The sequence below is a fragment of the Morus notabilis genome, unplaced genomic scaffold (genome assembly GCF_000414095.1).
Source record: "Morus notabilis unplaced genomic scaffold, ASM41409v2 Scaffold437, whole genome shotgun sequence".
NCBI classification, from domain to species: domain Eukaryota; kingdom Viridiplantae; phylum Streptophyta; class Magnoliopsida; order Rosales; family Moraceae; genus Morus; species Morus notabilis.
The window spans coordinates 211,773-231,376 of NW_010363915.1; the positions used below are offsets into that span (position 1 = coordinate 211,773).

At 34.1% G+C, this 19,604-nt stretch overlaps 1 protein-coding gene across 1 annotated transcript; it reads left to right on the forward strand.

Annotated features, from left to right (window-relative positions):
- The first annotated feature begins 10,216 nt into the window (after positions 1–10,216).
- On the forward strand, positions 10,217–16,764 carry LOC21405849 (phytochrome-associated serine/threonine-protein phosphatase). Its single transcript, XM_010105273.2, has 10 exons — positions 10,217–10,424; positions 11,580–11,726; positions 11,839–11,906; positions 13,126–13,183; positions 14,768–14,878; positions 15,062–15,112; positions 15,577–15,720; positions 15,819–15,914; positions 16,001–16,072; positions 16,410–16,764. Exons 1-10 carry the CDS (start codon positions 10,344–10,346, stop codon positions 16,491–16,493), a joined length of 912 nt encoding a protein of 303 aa, XP_010103575.1. The 5' UTR covers positions 10,217–10,343; the 3' UTR covers positions 16,494–16,764.
- Positions 16,765–19,604: the final 2,840 nt, after the last annotated feature.

Genomic DNA, 19,604 nt, shown 5'->3' on the forward strand with positions numbered 1-19,604 from the left:
GGATGCGATATGTCGCCTCCTTTGTGGAGATATGTCGCCTCCTTTAGGCGATATGTCGCCTATTCTAGGGGATATGTCACCTGATTTACCCGATTTCATTAGAAACACACGTTTTGCCCTAGTTTGGTGCAGGGACTTTTATGGAAAGTGAGAATTAGCTTCTTAGGGATGTGTTGGACGTGGAATATAAGGAGGAAAGGCCGAAAACTGAAGGGAATGAGGAGAAAAAGGGTTTGCAAAAGAAGAAATTCCAGTGATTCTTCAAGAATTCCAAGCGTTCTTCATTCTCTTCTTATCTTTCTTGTATTTTTCTAAGTTTTGAATATTATTTTGAGATTTTGAACCACATGATGTGTGGCTAATTTTCTTATTTGTTAGGGTTGAGATGAATCTCTATTTGTGATTATTGTTTCGACGTTTTAATGTGCATTTAATTAAGCTCTTCGTTTCTTTCGTGTTCTATTTTGAATTATTGCTGCTAAATCTATGATTTACATATTGCCATGCTTTATGATATTTTGAATTGGGCAGATTTTTATTGTGAGGATTAATACTCGAGAGGGGAACATTCAAGCAATCAAGAAACGGATAGAACAACTTAGGTTGGTGTGAGATCGAGAGATAAACATTGCCTAGGTAACCGAAACAATTTTAGGTTGTGAAATTGAGAAGTGGAATTCCAGGAATTGTTTCTAGAGTGGAACTTAATGAAGGTAGGGATGAATAGTTGTATAGAGATATGGGCTTGATATCACCTACACATTCTTTATGCGGCACTCGAGAGAGGGTATAAGGATATACATCACTCTAGGTTCTTGAGAACGTTGAGTTAGGTTAGGCACATTACTACGGAGAAACATAATCGCAATAGAGTGAAGTCAATACCCTAGCATTTTTATCATAATGATTTTCCGTTCTAATTTCAGCACGTATTATTAATTACTGTCATCTTTCCTTTTGATTTAGTTTTCCTTTATTTAAGTTTTTCTTTGAGTTTATCACATCCAAATTTGATCGCTTAGATAAAGTTAAGATATGATATTCACAATAGTTAGTTTATATTCTTAACGTTAATCCTCGTGGGACGATAACAGTCTTCGGACCACTTTATTACTTGTACGACTTGTGCACTTGCAAGCATAGTCAAATTATTTGCAACACATGCCATATCAGCAAATCCCTTAGAATTATAGACATAAGTGGACGTAAGGAGCATTTTGAATGGTTTTTCTACACATCGGGCATGTTTTAAATAGTTTTGAAAAATTAGCATGACTTTGAAAAAAGGTCCAAAATTATAGGATATTTATGAAAATATTTCATTTTTTTTTTTAAATAATTTCAAATTTTTTGGAGTTTGAACGAGAACAATATGAGACCAAAAAAAAAGAAAATACTTGGAATACAACGCTATCATAAATTTTGAAATCCCAATTCTGAAAAATAGAACAACACATAAACAATAAAACGAACGATTTACTACACGAATACAAAAGAAAATCGACAATATAATGTGCAAAAAATTTATAGAACAGTCCATAGAAATAAAAAGATTTAACGAACAACATTCAACGTATGACAAATAAAACAACAACTTGATAAAAGATTTCAAAATTCTGTAAAATGACAAGGACGAAAAATCGCAAACGATAATCTTCTGAAAAATGAGTATAAGCATTGAAAACGACATACAACTAAAAATTGCAAAAATTAAAAATTAAAAATGCTGATAGTTTCGAAAAACAAAAAGCAAAGAAGTTATTTCTTGAAATATTCTTTTTGTTATATGCTCAATATAAAAAATTAATTCTTTTATTTTGTGAAAAAAAATTACAACCTGAATTTGGATATGGTATTACAATTTGTAATTTCTGAGCACTATGCTAGGAAAATAGGAATTATATGGACATTAGAGATAATGAATTTTCGGGCTTTTTGAAAAGAAAAAAAAAATTTAAGCCTATCATCTTTGAAGCTTGCTCTGGTATTTTAAAAGGATTCAAACATTCAAATGCTCGGATTATGTTGCCTTATGCCCGACATATTAATTTAGAACTTATACAAATAGTTTTCAGAGTATATAAATAAAGGTAAATGTATGTATTATTTTTCTTTTAGATCTGGTCACAAATGCTGTTTAATTATTTGGCTGCGAGTCTTCAACCTTTAAAGAACTTAAAGGTCCATCCTTTACCAACCTCTGTATCCTATTAAGGCTAATGTGACCAAGTCGCAAATGCCAATGATATGTCTCATTAGAGTGAGAAGTTTTAAGCCTTTTAGAGTTATTAATAACTTCAGTGTTCAGCAGTGAGTTCATCTTAAGTTTGATAAAATATAGATTATTTTACATCCATCCATCACATATAAAAGACTTATTTTTACGAATCACAACTTTATTATTAAAAGAAATTGAATAAGAATCCTTAAATAAACAAACAACAGAAATAAGATTCCTCTTAAATTGAGGAACATAAAAACAGTCTCGCAAAAATAAACTCCTATAACTATTAAAATAAAGATGAACGTCTCCCATTGCTTCAGCCACACTAGAGTTCCATCGCCCATCCTCAACGTGAAGCTCTCATTTAGAAGACTTCTCGTTTGCTTGAACCCTTGTAGAGAAACACACACATGATTAGTTGCTCCAGAATCTATGACCCAGTTGTCATTGGATTCTTCAACCAGACATGCTTCCACAATCAAAAGATCACACTCACTTTCCTTGCCTTTGGAGGCTAGGTAGTCCTTGCAATTCTTCTTCATGTACCCCACCTTCCCACAATGAAAGCACTTAAGCTTGTTCGGCTTCTTTTTCTTCTTCTTGTTCTTGCCCTTGTTTGGCGAAACTGAAGAACTCTCCTTCTTGGCTCCTTGCTTCTTCTTTCCATTTCGTGGAGAGGGTTTGAAGGATGATGCCTCAGCAAAGTTGGCCTCCATAATAGTCGACCCCTTGATCATCCGCTCAAACTTTTAGAGTTCTTGCATCAACTTTGTCAGGGTTATATTCTGTCTAGCACTCAAATTGAACGTTGCCCTAAACGGAATATACTCATTCGACAAAGTCTCAAAGATCATGGTCAATTGAGACTCAGCATCGATGTCAGCCCCATTGGTCTGAACATCAGCCAAATAGCCCATCACCTTCAGCATATGTTCCTTTATGGAAGACCCAGCCTTTTGTCTGTAGTTAATGAGGTTACTTAGAGCTTTCTGACGTTTTTCAGCGGCTTGGCCACCAAAAATGTCCTCGAGATTTTCCATAATCTGACGAGCAGTTATGTAATCTTCATGTTGTGCTTGTAGCACAGTGGACATGCTCGTCATCATATAACAGGGAGCCATATCGTCAGAGTCCTTCCAGCGTTGATACGCTACGAAAACCTCATTAGGAGCATCAACATGTGGCTCCGGAGGACAAGGTGTATTTAGTACGAAATTCAGTTTCTCAAAGGTTAGGACGATCTTTAGGTTCATTTTCCAATTGGTAAAATTCTCGCCAGTTAAAGTGTGTTTATTAAGTCTCGATGATAATTCGTTAGAAGACATTTTGATCTACAATAAACATTCATATATCTAGTATAAGCAAACTTGCATAAATATTTAGTAATCAAACATATATACATGTTATAATGCAACCAATATGTTTGTGTGTCAAAACCTTGAAAAAATCACAACCTCACAACGATAATTCCCAACTCAAAATTTTGTAAGTCTCCTAGGGGAGATCATACAAAATTTAATTAGGAACACGGATCCCCTCCGATCAATATGTACCATCCGGATCAATCTTTGTCTAGCATATATTGATAATCATTTTCTTTGGCCATTAATTTAATTAGCAGAGCTTCTAGGGGAGATTAATAATTAAATTAATCTTGAGTGTATAACCATCATTTCAACTATTTGATCCATATTTTATAATTGTCACATAGGGGTGTACAACCATAAAATATGCTCAAATAAATTATCCTCTCAGAGATCCACACCGGTACATAATGAATCTTTTCCTAGGGGTCGGTATCACTATGTGTTACCTGCGGACCAACGATGGAGGCCATGGGTCTTTTCTTCAAAAACCCTCACCCACTCAATCTTTTAGAAAAACAAGGTTTTATGTTAAAAATATGCATGAACAATTTTAATGAGCGGCACTCCCTATTCTACATGACATGTTATCACATATATAGCAAATCATATTATATGCAATCATACAAAGCAATTAAGATAGGCAACAAGCATAATAATAATAACCATAATATTATTGTTCCAACCTAGTGAAAGAGAAAAAATAAAGATTACTAAGAATAATGGAAATATATATTGATCATTCATCTTGAATCTTCTCGGTTGTCCTTGAATTCTTCATCACGATCAAATTTTAGTTATCATAAAATTATTTTTCATGTTTTCTTGAACAAATCTAAAAAAAAAAAAAACTGCAAAATCGTGCACTGCCATGTTAGGTCCGGTCGACCGGTGATAGGGGAGTTATTCTCAACCGGTCGACCACCTTTCACTAACCGGCTGACCGGAGTGGTCGACCGGTGTCTGTGCGACAGTAACCCAAATTTCCAAATTTTTCAGATTTTTGACAATTTCAAAAAATTGTCACCAAAATCCGAAAAAACAGAAATCAAAGCAATTTCTCAATTTATTCAAAAACACAAAATAATTTTATAAACCAAGAAAAATTAGATACCTTTACATCCTTCATCTTCAAGATCCATCTTCAAGATCCATCTTCAAGTTCCTTCTTCAAGATCCATGATAAATCTCCTCCATGAATTTTACATGAAAATTCCTATATCGTTTTCCGGTTTACAAAATTTCTACTAAAGAAAATAAAATAAACCATTACAGCGATAATAGGCCGTATATCTAATTACATTGTAAAGAATAAATTCCTATACAACCATTCTAAACTCTAAGGAACCATAACCGGTAAAAATTAAATAATCAAAAACCATTGATAATTTATAAATAATAATCAATAATAATTATTTAATCATCCATTCACTATATATTCATGATAACAAAAAAATGTAGAAACCCTAGAGTGCCATCTCTCTAAAATATCAATTCAAGCATAAAGGGGATATTTTTAGATAACAAATCTATGTACATAGCATAATCATGAACAAATAACCATGGCTCTGATACCAATTGTTGGAAAAAAAATGGCATCGAGTGCGCAACGAAATTTTACAAAAATTTAATCAACGTCAAAGCCAACCCAGAACATGTTCATGATGCTATATAATATAAATACTAAAGATCTAAATCATACCTTTTGAGATTTAAGAAAACCGCACGTCTGACTGATCAAAGCGTTCTAAACAACAACCAGAAGAGCCTCAACCAACTGGTCTTCTTTGCCATTCTCGTTTCCACGATTGGAGTGCGGGTGGGCACACATCATTCAATCTCCCTTTGGTATTCCTAAACTCCTTCCAACCACAAGAGAGCCAAAGGAAAAATCGTTCTTGAGAATTAAACAATGTTTCCTCTCAGGAATCTTTTATCAATAGCCTCCAAAAAGTCTCTCAAGTGATCTGATGAATAATGTCACTTACTGGGCTATTTATAGTGTTTAGGAAGTTATACTACTGTAATAATTAGGTTTCCTAAATTTTTTATCGCATCCAGAGTCGGTTTCACCACGTCAGCACGCGCTATGCGTTACAACCGGTCGATCGGTGACAGAGACGTTATAACTCACCAGTCGACCTATTCTTCACAAACCGGTCGACCTGACCGGTCGACCTGTCTTCACTAACCGGTCGACCTGTTTGCACTCACAATAGTTGTTTCCTAGTTCTTCAACACGGGAAACTTGCAGAGAGCCTCAGTTTTGATTCAAGCAACCCAATAGAGAAAATGCCTAATCAAAACAGTCATATAATAGTCTTCCCATATTAAACAACTCTTAAAATAATAATTCAACCAATTAATCTAGAATTAATTTAACAATTAATTCACTCGATAAATCACTCATGAATTAATTAACCAATCTCCTATTAAGTTTGAACCCCTTTTATGAAAATAACACAAGTTACCAATATGTAGGAAATACACCGTATCGTTACAGAAAATTATGTGAGCTAGCAAAGGGACCCAATGGACATATATAAATCAAGCTCCTATAATCACAACGCTACTTGTAAACTAACAAGTCCGTCTCATGGTTATAAACCTCTAGCGCTACTCCACTAAAAGCCTAGAGCTGCACTCTCGATTTATATAGCGTATTTACAAAGCTCTAAGTAGCTCTCGTCCATGACTCAATATATTAGTGTATCATCCCCATAGGATATCCATAATCAACTTGAGGTCAAGTTCCGTTTTACCTTCCTGATTACATTTATCTTATGTTCCATTATCACACCATCAGAAAACCACTATTCGTACCATTACAAACAGTAAACCATTAGATAACATGGAGTAGTTTAATGGCCGAGCACTTGTATTTTCTAATCCACTGATAATGCATAAGAGGATATCATTGACTCTTTATAGGAGCTAGGGATTCCACTATCTATGAATAACGAATCTCCGCATACACGAGTCATACCCCCAATGTACCGGTAAGCGTACCTTTACATAATGTCAGGATGTCTCCCTTTAGTACATCAAAGGATACAAGTCAAGCATACGGGTTCATTATCTATCTCAGGATTAAGATGACAACATATAATTCGTCAAAAGTGAATTATTTTTTTCAAACAGAATCATTAATTAAAACAATTCAACTTTGGTCCGATCCAATATAGATTTCACCATTAGAAACTATATCAATGTCTCTACCCATGGAGTCCCACCTCCGACGACTAAGACAAGCCATCTCCGTTAGGAAGTAAACAACATAACAATCTTAACATGAATAAAGCGCCCAACTTTATTCCCTCGATTGTGGATCATATGATTTAGACTATCATCTTTAGATTCATATCTTCCACATGTTCTTCACATTACATGCATGGCCTAAAGATTTAGAATAACGGTATCAGACTTTTAGTTTGTTTATCATACATTTAACTAATATGAACATAATGAGGACAATACATAGATATATGAAATAAATAAATCTTTATTAAGAGTCAAAATGTCTAAAAAAACATCGTTACATTTATTCCTATGGGCATAAACGCTAACATCCTTCATGTTAGCATTCTTAAAAATGATGGAGTCATCCGCAAAAAGCAAATGACTAATCTTCGGTGCTGCTCTTGCCACTGCCACTCCTGAAATCTGTCCATTTGCCTCAGCCTGCCTCAAAAGTGCCGTAAGACCTTGCACACACATAAGAAACATATACGGAGAAATCGAACATCCTTGACGTACACCCCTCTTAGGTTTCACGTAGCCATTAGGGCAACCTCAAACATCAAAGGACACGGAAGAGGTAGTAACATAATCCATCACCAATCGACGGAACTGAGGACCAATACCCAACTTCTCCATCATTCTATCTAAAAACGGCCTCTCAATCCTATTGTAAGCTTTACTCATATGCAACCTGATCCTCATAAGGCCCACTTTACCCCCGACTTTCCTTTAGATTGAATGTAGAATCTAGAAAGCAACCAACACATTATCTGAAAGAATACGTCCCGAAACAAAAGCACTTTGCTTGGGCGAAATCACACGGGGAAGCACAGCCTTTAATCTATTTGCAAGAAGTTTAGAAATTGCCTTGTAGAGGATATTACATAGACTAATAGGTCTGAAATCTGCAACAAGCTTAGGATCCTTAATCTTCGAAATGAGCACAACATTTGTACCATTCAATGCTTCCACCGACTCATGACCATTAAGAACCCGTAAGCAAACCTGAATGACATCCTAACCAACTAAATTCCAACTTGTCTGGAAGAAGAGAGTGTGAAAACCATCCGGCCCAGGGCTTTGTTCGGCCCTATACTGAACAATGCCTTCCGTACTTCCTTCGTCGTGAACTCTTCTTCCAACCTCGTTTCCCCCATGGTGCGTTTGGTTATAGTGGGGGAACAATAATGAGAATGGGAATGAGAATGGAATGGAGAAGAAAATTGATTCATTTGTTTTGTTGTAATTTTAAGAATTCTCTGGAATGGAACAAAATATTTTCATGTTGACAAACTTATCCTTATGCTATATATAACACTAATATTTTATCTATCAATATAATATATAAAATGTAATATAATATAATAAAATTATTTTTATATAATATATTATATAATTATGATATATAATATAACAATATTATTAAAATTGTTAATTTGATTATAATATTATAATATATAAAATGTAATACAATATAATAAAATTATCATTATATAATATATTATATAATTATGATATATAATATAATAATATTATTAAGATTATTAATATAATTATAATTTTATAAAATATATCATAAGATTATATAATAAACAATAATAATTCAATTATAATATAATTAAAAATTACGATTATATTACAACTAATTCAATTATAATTTTTATTATATATTATATTATATTATAAGATATAATTACTATATAATATATTTTAATTATATTATAATATTGAAGAGTAATTATGAAAAAAAATAAAAAAGAACTTAGAATGCCCATTCCTCCCATATGAGAAAGGAATGATGATTTACCTAAAATGAGTGAATGATCATTCCTTTTGAATGATCATTCATTTATTATAAATTCAACCAAATATCAAATTAGAATTCCATTCCATTCTATTCAATTCCTTTCCACCCAACCAAACACACCCTAAGGTTGTGTTTGATTGGGGGAAAAAGAATGAAAAAAAAGCAATGGAGCTTCACTATGATGTTTGGTCGACTTTTAGAAAATGAATAGTCATTCAAAATGGAATGGTTTTTTCATAAAGTGGGTAAATTATCATTCTTTCCCCTCACGGATTATAATATTTTTTATTTTATATTATATTATGTTATATTATAAGATATAACTATTCTATAATATATTTTAATTATATTATAATATTGAAGGATAATTATGAAAAAAAATAAAAAAAGAACTTAGAATGGCCATTCCTTCCATATGGAAAAAGAATGCTGATTCACCTAAAATGAGTGAATGATCATTCCTTATAAATCCAACTAAACATCAAATTAGAATTTCATTTATTCTATTCCATTCCTTTCCACCCAACCAAACACACCCTAAGGGTGTGTTTGGTTGGGAGGAATAGAATGGAAAGAAAAGATCATTCTGATAATTCCATTATTTGGTAGCTTTATTTTGGCTAGGAAAGGCTTTCTGTGGGAAAGCTCATTCACTCAATTTGAGTGAATCTTCATTCACGTGGGGGGTGAGTGGGAAGGCCTCTTTTTTTTCCCCCAATTTGGCCCTCGTCCCCGATAGATAGAAGATCAAAAGAAGAAACAACCCTAGCCCCATCTCCCCTCGACTATGACTCCAACTGAGGCCAACGATGACAGCGCAAACACTTGACGGAAGATCGATCGACTATTGACGCAGGCGACGAGAAATGACCGTTGGTCACTTCATTAATCTGAGCAGGTACAATCTTCCCTCTTCTTCCTTTGTGGTTCTTGGAGATCCCTCTTCTTCCATTGTTTTGATTTTTTGAAATCTGAGTTTTGATTTTTTGATAACTGGTTTTTATTTTTTCGATAATCAGTGTCGCCGTCCCGAGTTTTTGACTTTGCCGGAGTTGATTCTGCCATCACAAAGTTAATTATGTTTCATTAAACTAAAATTCCATTTCATTCTGTTCCATTCCTTTCCACCCAATCAAACACACCCTCAATTGACAAACACATTTTAATTGAGGTGTGCACTTTTATACTTCTACCATTTTTTCAAGAAAATCTTATATATGCTTCATTAAAATCATTTTTTTTTTCTAATATTCACTGTGTTTCAATCTATTACTATTCATTTCTTATTAATCAACTGGTCACATGATTCTATTAAACTCTTTAAAAAAACAAATAAAATAGCAAAATAATTATTTGAAAATTTAACATCTATAAATTTCTTATAAAAAACTTTGACAGCCATACATTAAAAATAATTTAAAAAAAAATTAAATCCACACGTGCCAAGTGCATGTCCAGTGTAATTATAAATCCTTCTTAGCAAAAAAATAAAATAAAATAAAATAAGAAAGTGGAAATGAAAAGAAAAGGAAAGGAAAAATAACAAGAGTGGTATTATTACCCAATGCTAATATTATTGTATCGATATCATTATCGAGATTAATTTTTGATATATTTTTCTCATCTCTTCTCATCTGCTGAAAACCCTAGAAAGAGAAACAGACAACAAGCTTACGGAAAGAAAGAAGAAGAAAATCAAGGAAAGAAGATGGATTTGGACCAGTGGATCTCAAAGGTCAAGGAAGGCCAGCATCTTTTGGAGGACGAACTTCAACTTCTCTGCGAATACGTCCGTATTTTCTCTTTCCTCTCTCTCTCTCTCTCTCTCTATTTTTTTTTTTTTTTTTTTGCTGTTTTTTCAGTTAGGGTTTCGTGATCCGTTTTTCTCTCTCGTGTTGATCTTGTTTTCTTTTTTTATTTGTGTTTGGATGCATGGAAAATTCCGAAATTGAATTTAGTTTCACCGTTGTATGGTTGCGTGGCACTCGGGAGATCTGAAGAATGGGAAAATGATTTTGATTTTCGAGATTAAAATTTACTTTTTTTTTTGCTGTTTTTTCAGTTAGGGTTTCGTGATCCGTTTTTCTCTCTCGTGTTGATCTTGTTTTCTTTTTTTATTTGTGTTTGGATGCATGGAAAATTCCGAAATTGAATTTAGTTTCACCGTTGTATGGTTGCGTGGCACTCGGGAGATCTGAAGAATGGGAAAATGATTTTGATTTTCGAGATTAAAATTTACAAGCATGGGCTTTGATTTTGTTCGGAGATTTAAATTTATAGCATTTTTTAGTGTGGTTGGAATTTGATTTAAATTTTGATTGCATTTCTTGATTGGTTTCTTACTAGTAATTTCTATCAGGTACTGTTTTTCCTCATTGGTCCTTCTCGAGTTTGAGGATCTTTAGAAAGTTTCTGAACTAATTTGGTTTCTGGAATATAAAGCAGCAGTGTGAAAAAGAAAAATATGATTTTGTTGAAAAGGAAAACAAAATCATGAGGAAAAAAAATTATAATCGCCACTTCTGCAATCCTTTGACATTACTTTCCAAGAATTCTTTTGACTTTCCATTTTTAGGAGGTAAAATCATGAGAATAGATGTTGGCCGCGGGTAATGAACCGCCTAATGAAGTTCGAAAATTTAAGTAGTAGTACCCTACGTCAATTGATTTATTACTTCCAAGGTATCTAAAAAGAGATTTCTGCTTAATTGCACTGTCTGAAGTCACATGCTATCTTAAAATGCCTTTGACGATATGACATTTGTGTGCACCATGTTGGAACCATTAGAAGCGTTTAGAGCTGTTCAATATGATATCATGTGGTCATATTTGTTCAATATGACAATCTTGTAATTTGGAATTCTCATATATGCTTTATATCTTTTAAGAGACTATGGTGTTTTATGGTTGTCTTATACTTCGCCAATTGTGCAATGTTTTGTAGGTTAAAGAGATTCTTATTGAGGAATCCAATGTGCAGCCTGTAAATAGTCCAGTCACTGTTTGTGGCGATATCCATGGCCAGTTCCATGATCTAATGAAACTTTTCCAAACAGGAGGTCATGTTCCGGATACAAATTACATATTTATGGTATAATCTATGTTTTCTTATTTAAGCTTTCATGACTTCACATTGCTACGCCATCAAAACTTTTGTATGTGTGCCCTTGCCGTCGTGCTTAATATTCCTCAATTTTTGGCAGGGTGATTTTGTTGATCGAGGTTACAATAGTCTTGAAGTTTTCACGATTCTTTTGCTTCTCAAAGCTAGGTATTTTTTTTTTTATTTCTTTTTGTATACATTCTTTTCTCTGATTTTTTTCCTAGTAATAATCTTGTTTTTGTATCGTCTTTATTGCACTGTTTATATCATATTGTTTTTAAGGATACCTCCTGTTTTCTACTTCCTTCCTCCTGTGTAATTTTTACTTTTTCTTTCTTTGGATTTCTTTTTTTTTTTTTTGATAGATTTGTAACTTGTCCACGTGCAGTTATTAAATTATCAGTTTCACGAATTTCATATTTTTTTGGGGATGTTTAGAATTTCTAAGACAAAAAAAAAAAGCAAATTAAATATTTACAAGTATTACATGCATTTTTACTTTTTGTTAAGAGCATTATGTCACAATGAAATTTAAAATTGGATAACGTGATACTATGTAAAATTTATAAACGCGGGGTATTGATATAGGAACTTTCTCTCTTTTGTGTTATGGATTTTTTAACCTGTGAATTTAGAACGTGTTGTCCACTCCCTCTTCTTCTTTTTTTCTTTAACATCATTAATATAGGCCTTCTTTTATTGCAAGAAGCAATTCTTGAAAAATCGCAATCAGGTTTTGAGGTGGTTTACCTCTGTAAGGTGATATGGACACCTCAAGGCGCTTGAAGCGTGCACCTCAAAGAATGCTAGTAAAAAATTGAAAAAAGGATGGTAATTAGAATATTGTAGTTATACTCGTAATCTTTATATATGGTTAACTAGTCATTATCCTAGGAATAAACTAAAAACTTCATTCCATGAGAGATAAAAGTCTAGTTCACTACTAGGTTGCTGGTTGCTGGCTGTCAGTGAAGAAGGATGGAGAGGGTTGTGTTTTTGAGGTGGGGGGAGTCGGGGCACAAAGTTTTCTAATGTTATTTCAGTTTCCATCTCCTAACTAACCAGAATTTCTTCCATCTTTAGAGCCCAAATAAATTGGACCTATTATAAAGTCTCGGGTAGACTTTGCTGTGCTTATAACATGCCAAACAAGGCCTGCTACCCCATTTACAAGAGGCTTGTCTTGTATGCTCGGAGGCTTATGCCTCATTGTGTGTAAGGCGTACGCCTCTTTATGGCAATGAAACTATAAAGTGCAAAGATTATGATTTTTTCTGTAATTCTTTTATCAAATGCTTTGTTGCTGATTAGCCTGATTTCATGTGTTTATAGTTTTTTCATACTTTTTATAACCTAACACTCCTTGTTATGGTGTGTATAATTGCAGATACCCAGCTAACATAACCCTTTTGCGTGGAAATCATGAGAGCAGGCAACTGACTCAGGTAGCTTATTTACTTCTGGGAAAGAAAATGATAGAGGACAATTGCATGTAACTTCTTTTAACTTCAGGTTTCATATGACATAACCCTTCTGTACTTTCCTTTATTTGCATTTTTATGCACTCAACATGGTTAAATCTGTTATTTTCTATTCATCCAGTTGCAATTGTCTTCTGAAAGCATTATCTGGTTAAAGCTAGTCTCTATTGGATTACTTGCATTCAAGTCCTTACTAGATTATTATGTTTTACCCAACAAAATCCCGTGAACCAATGTTATTATGAGTTGAAGTGGTATGGTTCATCAATGTGATTGGCGTGTTAGAGATGAAATATTGGGCATTGTGAAACGCACCTTACTGAGGTTTGAAGGGAAGGAAGCTGACTATTTCATGCACAAATGTTTAAAAAGCTAGAAAAATGCTTGACCATTTACATCCATTTTCTTTTTTTTTTTTTAAATAAATTTGGTCCCTGAAAAACAGGGCTTGTCTCACTTTGTCCATACAAGTCAAAAGGCACAAAACTGTCTCCCAAGCTTTTCATAAGTTGCAACTTTTGTACTTCTATCAATGAAACACCAATTTTTAATATTTTTAATCACATGTGGTTCATTGGACTAATTGGTAAAAGAAAATATAGGAGAGTAATGGCGATGCGGGATTACAAGCAAAAGAGAAGCCCACTTAAGAGTTAGAGTGAGAAAATTTGTGATTTTTCATATAGGAGAGTAATGGCGATGCGGGATTACAAGCAAAAGAGAAGCCCACTTAAGAGTTAGAGTGAGAAAATTTGTGATTTTTCATTTATTTTTTTTTTTAAGTTTTTAGATTTTTTAACTCTATTTTGATTGAATTTACTATACTACCCTTTATCAAGCAGTCATGTCACCCATATGTGATTAAAACTGTAAAAAAATTAGCATTTTATGGATAGAAGTATCAAAGTTGCAACTTATGAAAAACTTGGGGGCCAATTTTGTGCCATGCTGAATCATAGGGGGCAGGGGCATAATGAGACGACCCCTATTCTTCAGGAGCCAAATTTGAAATTAACTTTTTTTTTTTTTAAATATCATTATTGATCACGACAAGAAGAAATTTTGAAGAACATACATATATATATATATATATATATTTGGTGCTTCTCCCAATTAATGTCATAATGCAAAATTTGTTCCAGCTGTTGTCGTTTTTCTAGCAATCATTCTAGCATTATAAGATAAAATGTGGCTGTTGCTTTCCTTCATAAAGGGCATAAAACTTTCCTTCTGTTTTTTGTGTTTTTTCACTTTTAAATAAGACAATAAATTGATTATTTTTCCTCCCAGCCTCTTTGGCTTTGGATCGACTCGAGTTTCACGTTTCAAGAGGCGCGTTCCTTATTAACGGCAATTTTGATTTTATCATTGCAAGGAATTTTGTTATTTTTCATACTTAAACAGTATAATCCTTGTTTCAACTTTCAACTCCTATGATTTTTTAACAACTGAAATAGTTATATTTATGCATAGCCATTCAATTGCCTTTAGAAACTTTGATGATAACATTATAGATCTTATGCATGTTGTATAATTCCATCCTGCCAGGTATATGGTTTTTATGACGAGTGCCAAAGGAAGTATGGAAATGCCAATGCATGGCGGTATTGTACAGACGTTTTTGATTATTTGACGCTCTCAGCAATCATAGACGGCACTGTAAGCTTCTTTCTCTTTCTTTACACGTACAAGACTCAGACACAACAGTGGATGCATATACTTTGTATGTCAATGCATGTGTGCATGATTACAAATGTGCTTTGTGTGGATCTTGTGCTCTTTAAAAGCATTTGTGCATCAGTGCTTTTCATTAATGCATATGTATTTTTTTCTGTCATCCAGGTGCTCTGTGTCCATGGTGGCCTTTCTCCTGATATTCGAACAATCGATCAGGTTCTTCTTCTTAATTGTTGAGCATGTTGTAGTATGAATTACCTGAATAAACTCTTATATTTTAGTTTTTGTAAACGAGGGCTGCAGATATGTTTTCTGAATTAACCGTGTGCTTTTTCATGCATGGACTTCTCAATGTCTGATATTCTTGGTCTGATTCACACAGTTTACATGTTTGAAATTTTTAAATAAATTTGGACGGTGCATACCTTTTTCTTAACATCTACTCTCATAGTTAATTCTTTGCAATCTAGGTTACCCTTTATATTAAATTACTTACGACCAAGATATAATGGTGCTTGATTATGATGGAAAATATTTTTTCTATGCATTTTATCTTATCTTCATATTTCTTCTTTGAGCCTTGAAACCCTTCTATGGCAACTGTATATACATGACGTCGTCATTATCATTTTTGTCATTCACTACGATATCATTAACATATTAACTTTTCCCCTTGACAGATAAGGGTTATTGAACGAAATTGTGAAATTCCTCATGAGGGGCCCTTTTGTGATCTCATGTGGAGCGATCCCGAAGATATTGAAACATGGGCAGTCAGTCCACGTGGAGCGGGTTGGCTTTTTGGGTCCAGGGTCACTTCTGAGGTGATTCCCTGAAAATTTACAAATGTATTGCTTAACACTGAAAATGAAAAGTTAATGATTCTGTTTTTTTTTTTTTTCCCCCCTCTCTCTCTCTGCAGTTTAATCACATAAACAATCTTGATCTGGTTTGTCGAGCACACCAGCTTGTACAAGAAGGCCTCAAGTACATGTTCCAAGACAAGGGCCTCGTTACGGTGAGACAATTTACTTTTCATATGATTTCAACCGTTTAATATTTTTAACAGGGTTTTTGAGTAGTTTGGTTCTTTGATCTTTTCAGGTGTGGTCTGCGCCAAACTACTGTTATCGTTGTGGGAATGTAGCTTCTATATTGAGTTTTAATGAGAACATGGTACCACAAGCTTGACAAGCCATTCTTTTGTTTTATTTTATATATACTAGTTAAAAGCACGTGCCGTGCTCGCGCATTGCTTATATTTTTTGGATACGAAAACTCAGAAGTTCTCATAAAATTGCGTTTTTTTTTTTTTTTAGCTATTTATTATTCTCCTAGTAGTTGAAAGATTAATTAAAAAGAAAAATTAAGGTTTAGTCGAGATTTCGATTCCAAACCGTGAATTACTGTTTCATAGGCCACTGTTGTCAATTGGATAAGATTTTGTTGGCTGATTAAAGCGTTAGTGCCATGTGCTATTGCCCTTGATGTGCTTTTTCTGGATTTATCACAGGAGAGAGAGGTGAAGTTTTTCACCGAGACGGAGGAGAACAACCAGATGCGAGGACCCAGGACAGGAGTTCCATATTTCTTATAGTCATTTGGAGGATAGCCCTGCATAACTTGTATAATTATTGATTGAACTGTTGCCATAGGTCATTGCAATTTGAAGGTGGACCTTTCTCACACACTGCCTCTGGAGATTTTCCATTATTTAGGTTGCTTTCAATATCTGTGGATTCTGTATTAGCTTTTCTAAGTTGTCATTCGATTATTCATCCATGGCTGTTTTCTTCCATTATGTTAATTCTCTGCGAAACTGGCTCATTTCCTTTAATATCATAGCCTATTTTGTATCTTTTAACACAGTTGAATTGCCAATTTTCGTGTTTATTACATTGATTTTCTAGCTTCCGTTGATGTTTCGGGGTTTAGTTAAAACACGACTTGGTTGAATTATCGTTGTCCACTGTCATTGTCGTTTTGCACTTGCTTCAGTTAGCTAGTAGCCTAGTACTGCTGTAACGGGAAATCGATTTACTACCGGCAGGTGAGAATTAAAAGCCTTGGGTTCTCACACGAGAGTGAAGAATCATATGGCTCTTTCTTAAATATTATGATCTTTAAGTCTCATTCATTTTATCGAATAATTTTAGTTATAGTTAAAATTTTTTATAAAAAGTTGCATCTAATTTTTTTTGGTTACAGTTAAAAGTTTTTATATAAAATTACATCTCAATTTGAATTAAAAGCTTGAATTGTTGAACTAAATGAGATTTTAGGGTCCGTTTAGCTTGTTGATTCGAGTTTTTAATTTGAGTTGAGATGTGATTTTATATGAGAGTTTTTTACTGTAACAGAAAAATTAGATGTGATTGTTTGTGAGAGTTTTTTACTGTAGAAAAATTTGAATTCTAAACTCGAATCAGCGAAATAAATGGGTCTTAGTGTATTTTCCATCTGGCTTTGTTTACTGCGTACGTATTATTGCTGCAAAGGCATTGCCTGCATTGAGAGTTTATTTTCCTGGGCCACAAAATTGCATCGGTCCATTTATTGGAATATTCAAGGAATCCATCTAAATCATGCTTAAAAGATTTTTTATCGTCTAAAAAAGTATCGGTAAATAATAAGGTAATAAAGTAATTTAACAACTACATATTCATCTATTGTTTTAACTCTCATTTTTTACTAAATAATATGAAAGATTAACATAGTTCTCTCCATCTTTCATGTTTCTCATCTTTTCAACCCTCTCTATTTTTTTTTAGGCTCAATTTCTTCTACCAAACGGAGCCTAAATTAACACAAAAGAAAGTACCTTTCGTAAAAAAAAAAAAAACAAAAGGGGGAGTAACTTGTGAAACTTAGCTCGAAATTACAATTTTGAATTTCTTATCTCAATTCTCATCAGTTGTCTCTACAATACAATTTTGTCAACTCAGCCAAATTTAAGGATTTGGATACATAATAAATTCTAAATATTAAAATTATTTAGAGTAATTAAATGAGTTGTCAAAATAGTATTTAGGATGGCCAATGGGATAATAATTTGGGAAAAGATATTTGAATGGGAGCTTTACTGTTTGGATGACCTCTTTCATTTGCGGCTTGGATTCAAACTTTGTAGAAGATTTTCTCTTTTTCTTTCTTTCCTTCAAATTTTGCAAAAGCCTCACGAAATGACATGGCATAATCTTTAGGATCGTATTTAACGAATAATGATGATGACTTTTAATGTGCATTTAGAGATTCTCTTTGCCTCAGCCATTCGATTCCTTGAGCTTTTATTGCTACGGTCAATCGCGCCTTATCCACCGTTGAAATTGAACTCTATGGTTAGAGATATTTTACGGGTGATTTACTTAGCAAATAACTCGTGTCAGAGGCCAAAGTCGGTTATGGCACGAAGTAGAAAAAAAAAAAAAAAAACAGACGAGGCAGCTTTAATATCATAAATAGGGGTGTAAGAAATGAGTCCGAACTCGACGAACCCGTCCAAACCAACCCAACCGTATCTGAAAATAGGGGTGTAAGAATTGAGCCCGAACACGAAAAACCGCCTGACCCGACCCGCCCGACCGACTAAATAGGTTTTTTGTTTGTTTTGTTTGTTTTTTTTTTCCCGGATTAAAATGGTCCCAACCCGCAATGTCCCGACCCGGCCGTTTTGACGCATTAGCCCTAATTCCTAAATCCCTCGTCCTCACTCCTCACCTCAGTCTCTCGACTCTCTCCTGATCCTCTATTGTCCTAGCCTCTGGCCTCTGGCCTCTCGCCTCACGCACGCCTCACCTCGTCTCGTCCTTCACCCTAAATCCCTCATCCCTAAATTACTCACCGTTCCTCGTCGTTCCTCGCCGTTCCTCACCGTTCTTGCTTCTTGCTTCTTCTAGTTTCATCAGGTAAGTTCCTTCTGTTGGAAAATAATAGCATCGAGTACGCAGCGGAATTTTAAAAAATTTAAATCAATGCCAAAGCCAATCAAGAACATGTTCATGATGCTATATAACATAAATACTAAAGATCTAAATCATACCTTTTGAGATTTTAGGAAACTGCACGTCTAACAGATCAAAGCGTTCCAAACAGCAACCGGAAGAGCCTCAACCAACTGGTCTTCTTTGCTATTCTCGTTTCCACGATCGGAGTGCGGGTGGTCACACGTCGTTCAATCTCCTCTTGGTATTCTTGATCTCCTTCCAATCACAAGAGAGCCAAAGAAAAAATTGTTCTTGAGAATTAAACAATTTTTCCTCTCATGAATCTTTTATCAATAGCCTCCAAAAGGTCTCTCAAGTGATCTAATGAGTAATGTGACTTAATAGGCTATTTATAGTGTTTAGGAAGTCATACTTCCGTAATAATTAGGTTTCCCAAAGTCTTAATCGCATCCAGAGTCGATTTTGCCACGTCAGCATGCATTTTACGTTACAACCGGTCGACCGGTGACAGAGACGTTATAACTCACCGGTCGACCTGTCTTCACTAACCGGTCGACCTGTCTACACTGACAAAAGTTGTTTTCCTAGTTTTTCAACAAGGAAAACTTGCATAGAGTCTCAGTTTTGATTTAAGCAACCCAATAGAGAAATTGTCTGATCAAAACAGTCATATAATAGTCTTCCCATATTAAACAACTCTTAAAATAATAATTCAACCAATTTATCTAGAATTAATTTATCAATTAATTCACCCAATAAATCAC

Coding starts and splice junctions, on each gene's coding strand:
- LOC21405849 (XM_010105273.2), top strand. CDS start 10,344: ATGGATTTGGACCAGTGGATCTCAAAGGTCAAGGAAGGCCAGCATCTT. Junction 10,425..11,579: donor TTCAACTTCTCTGCGAATAC/GTCCGTATTTTC, acceptor AATGTTTTGTAG/GTTAAAGAGATTCTTATTGA. Junction 15,915..16,000: donor AAGACAAGGGCCTCGTTACG/GTGAGACAATTT, acceptor TGATCTTTTCAG/GTGTGGTCTGCGCCAAACTA.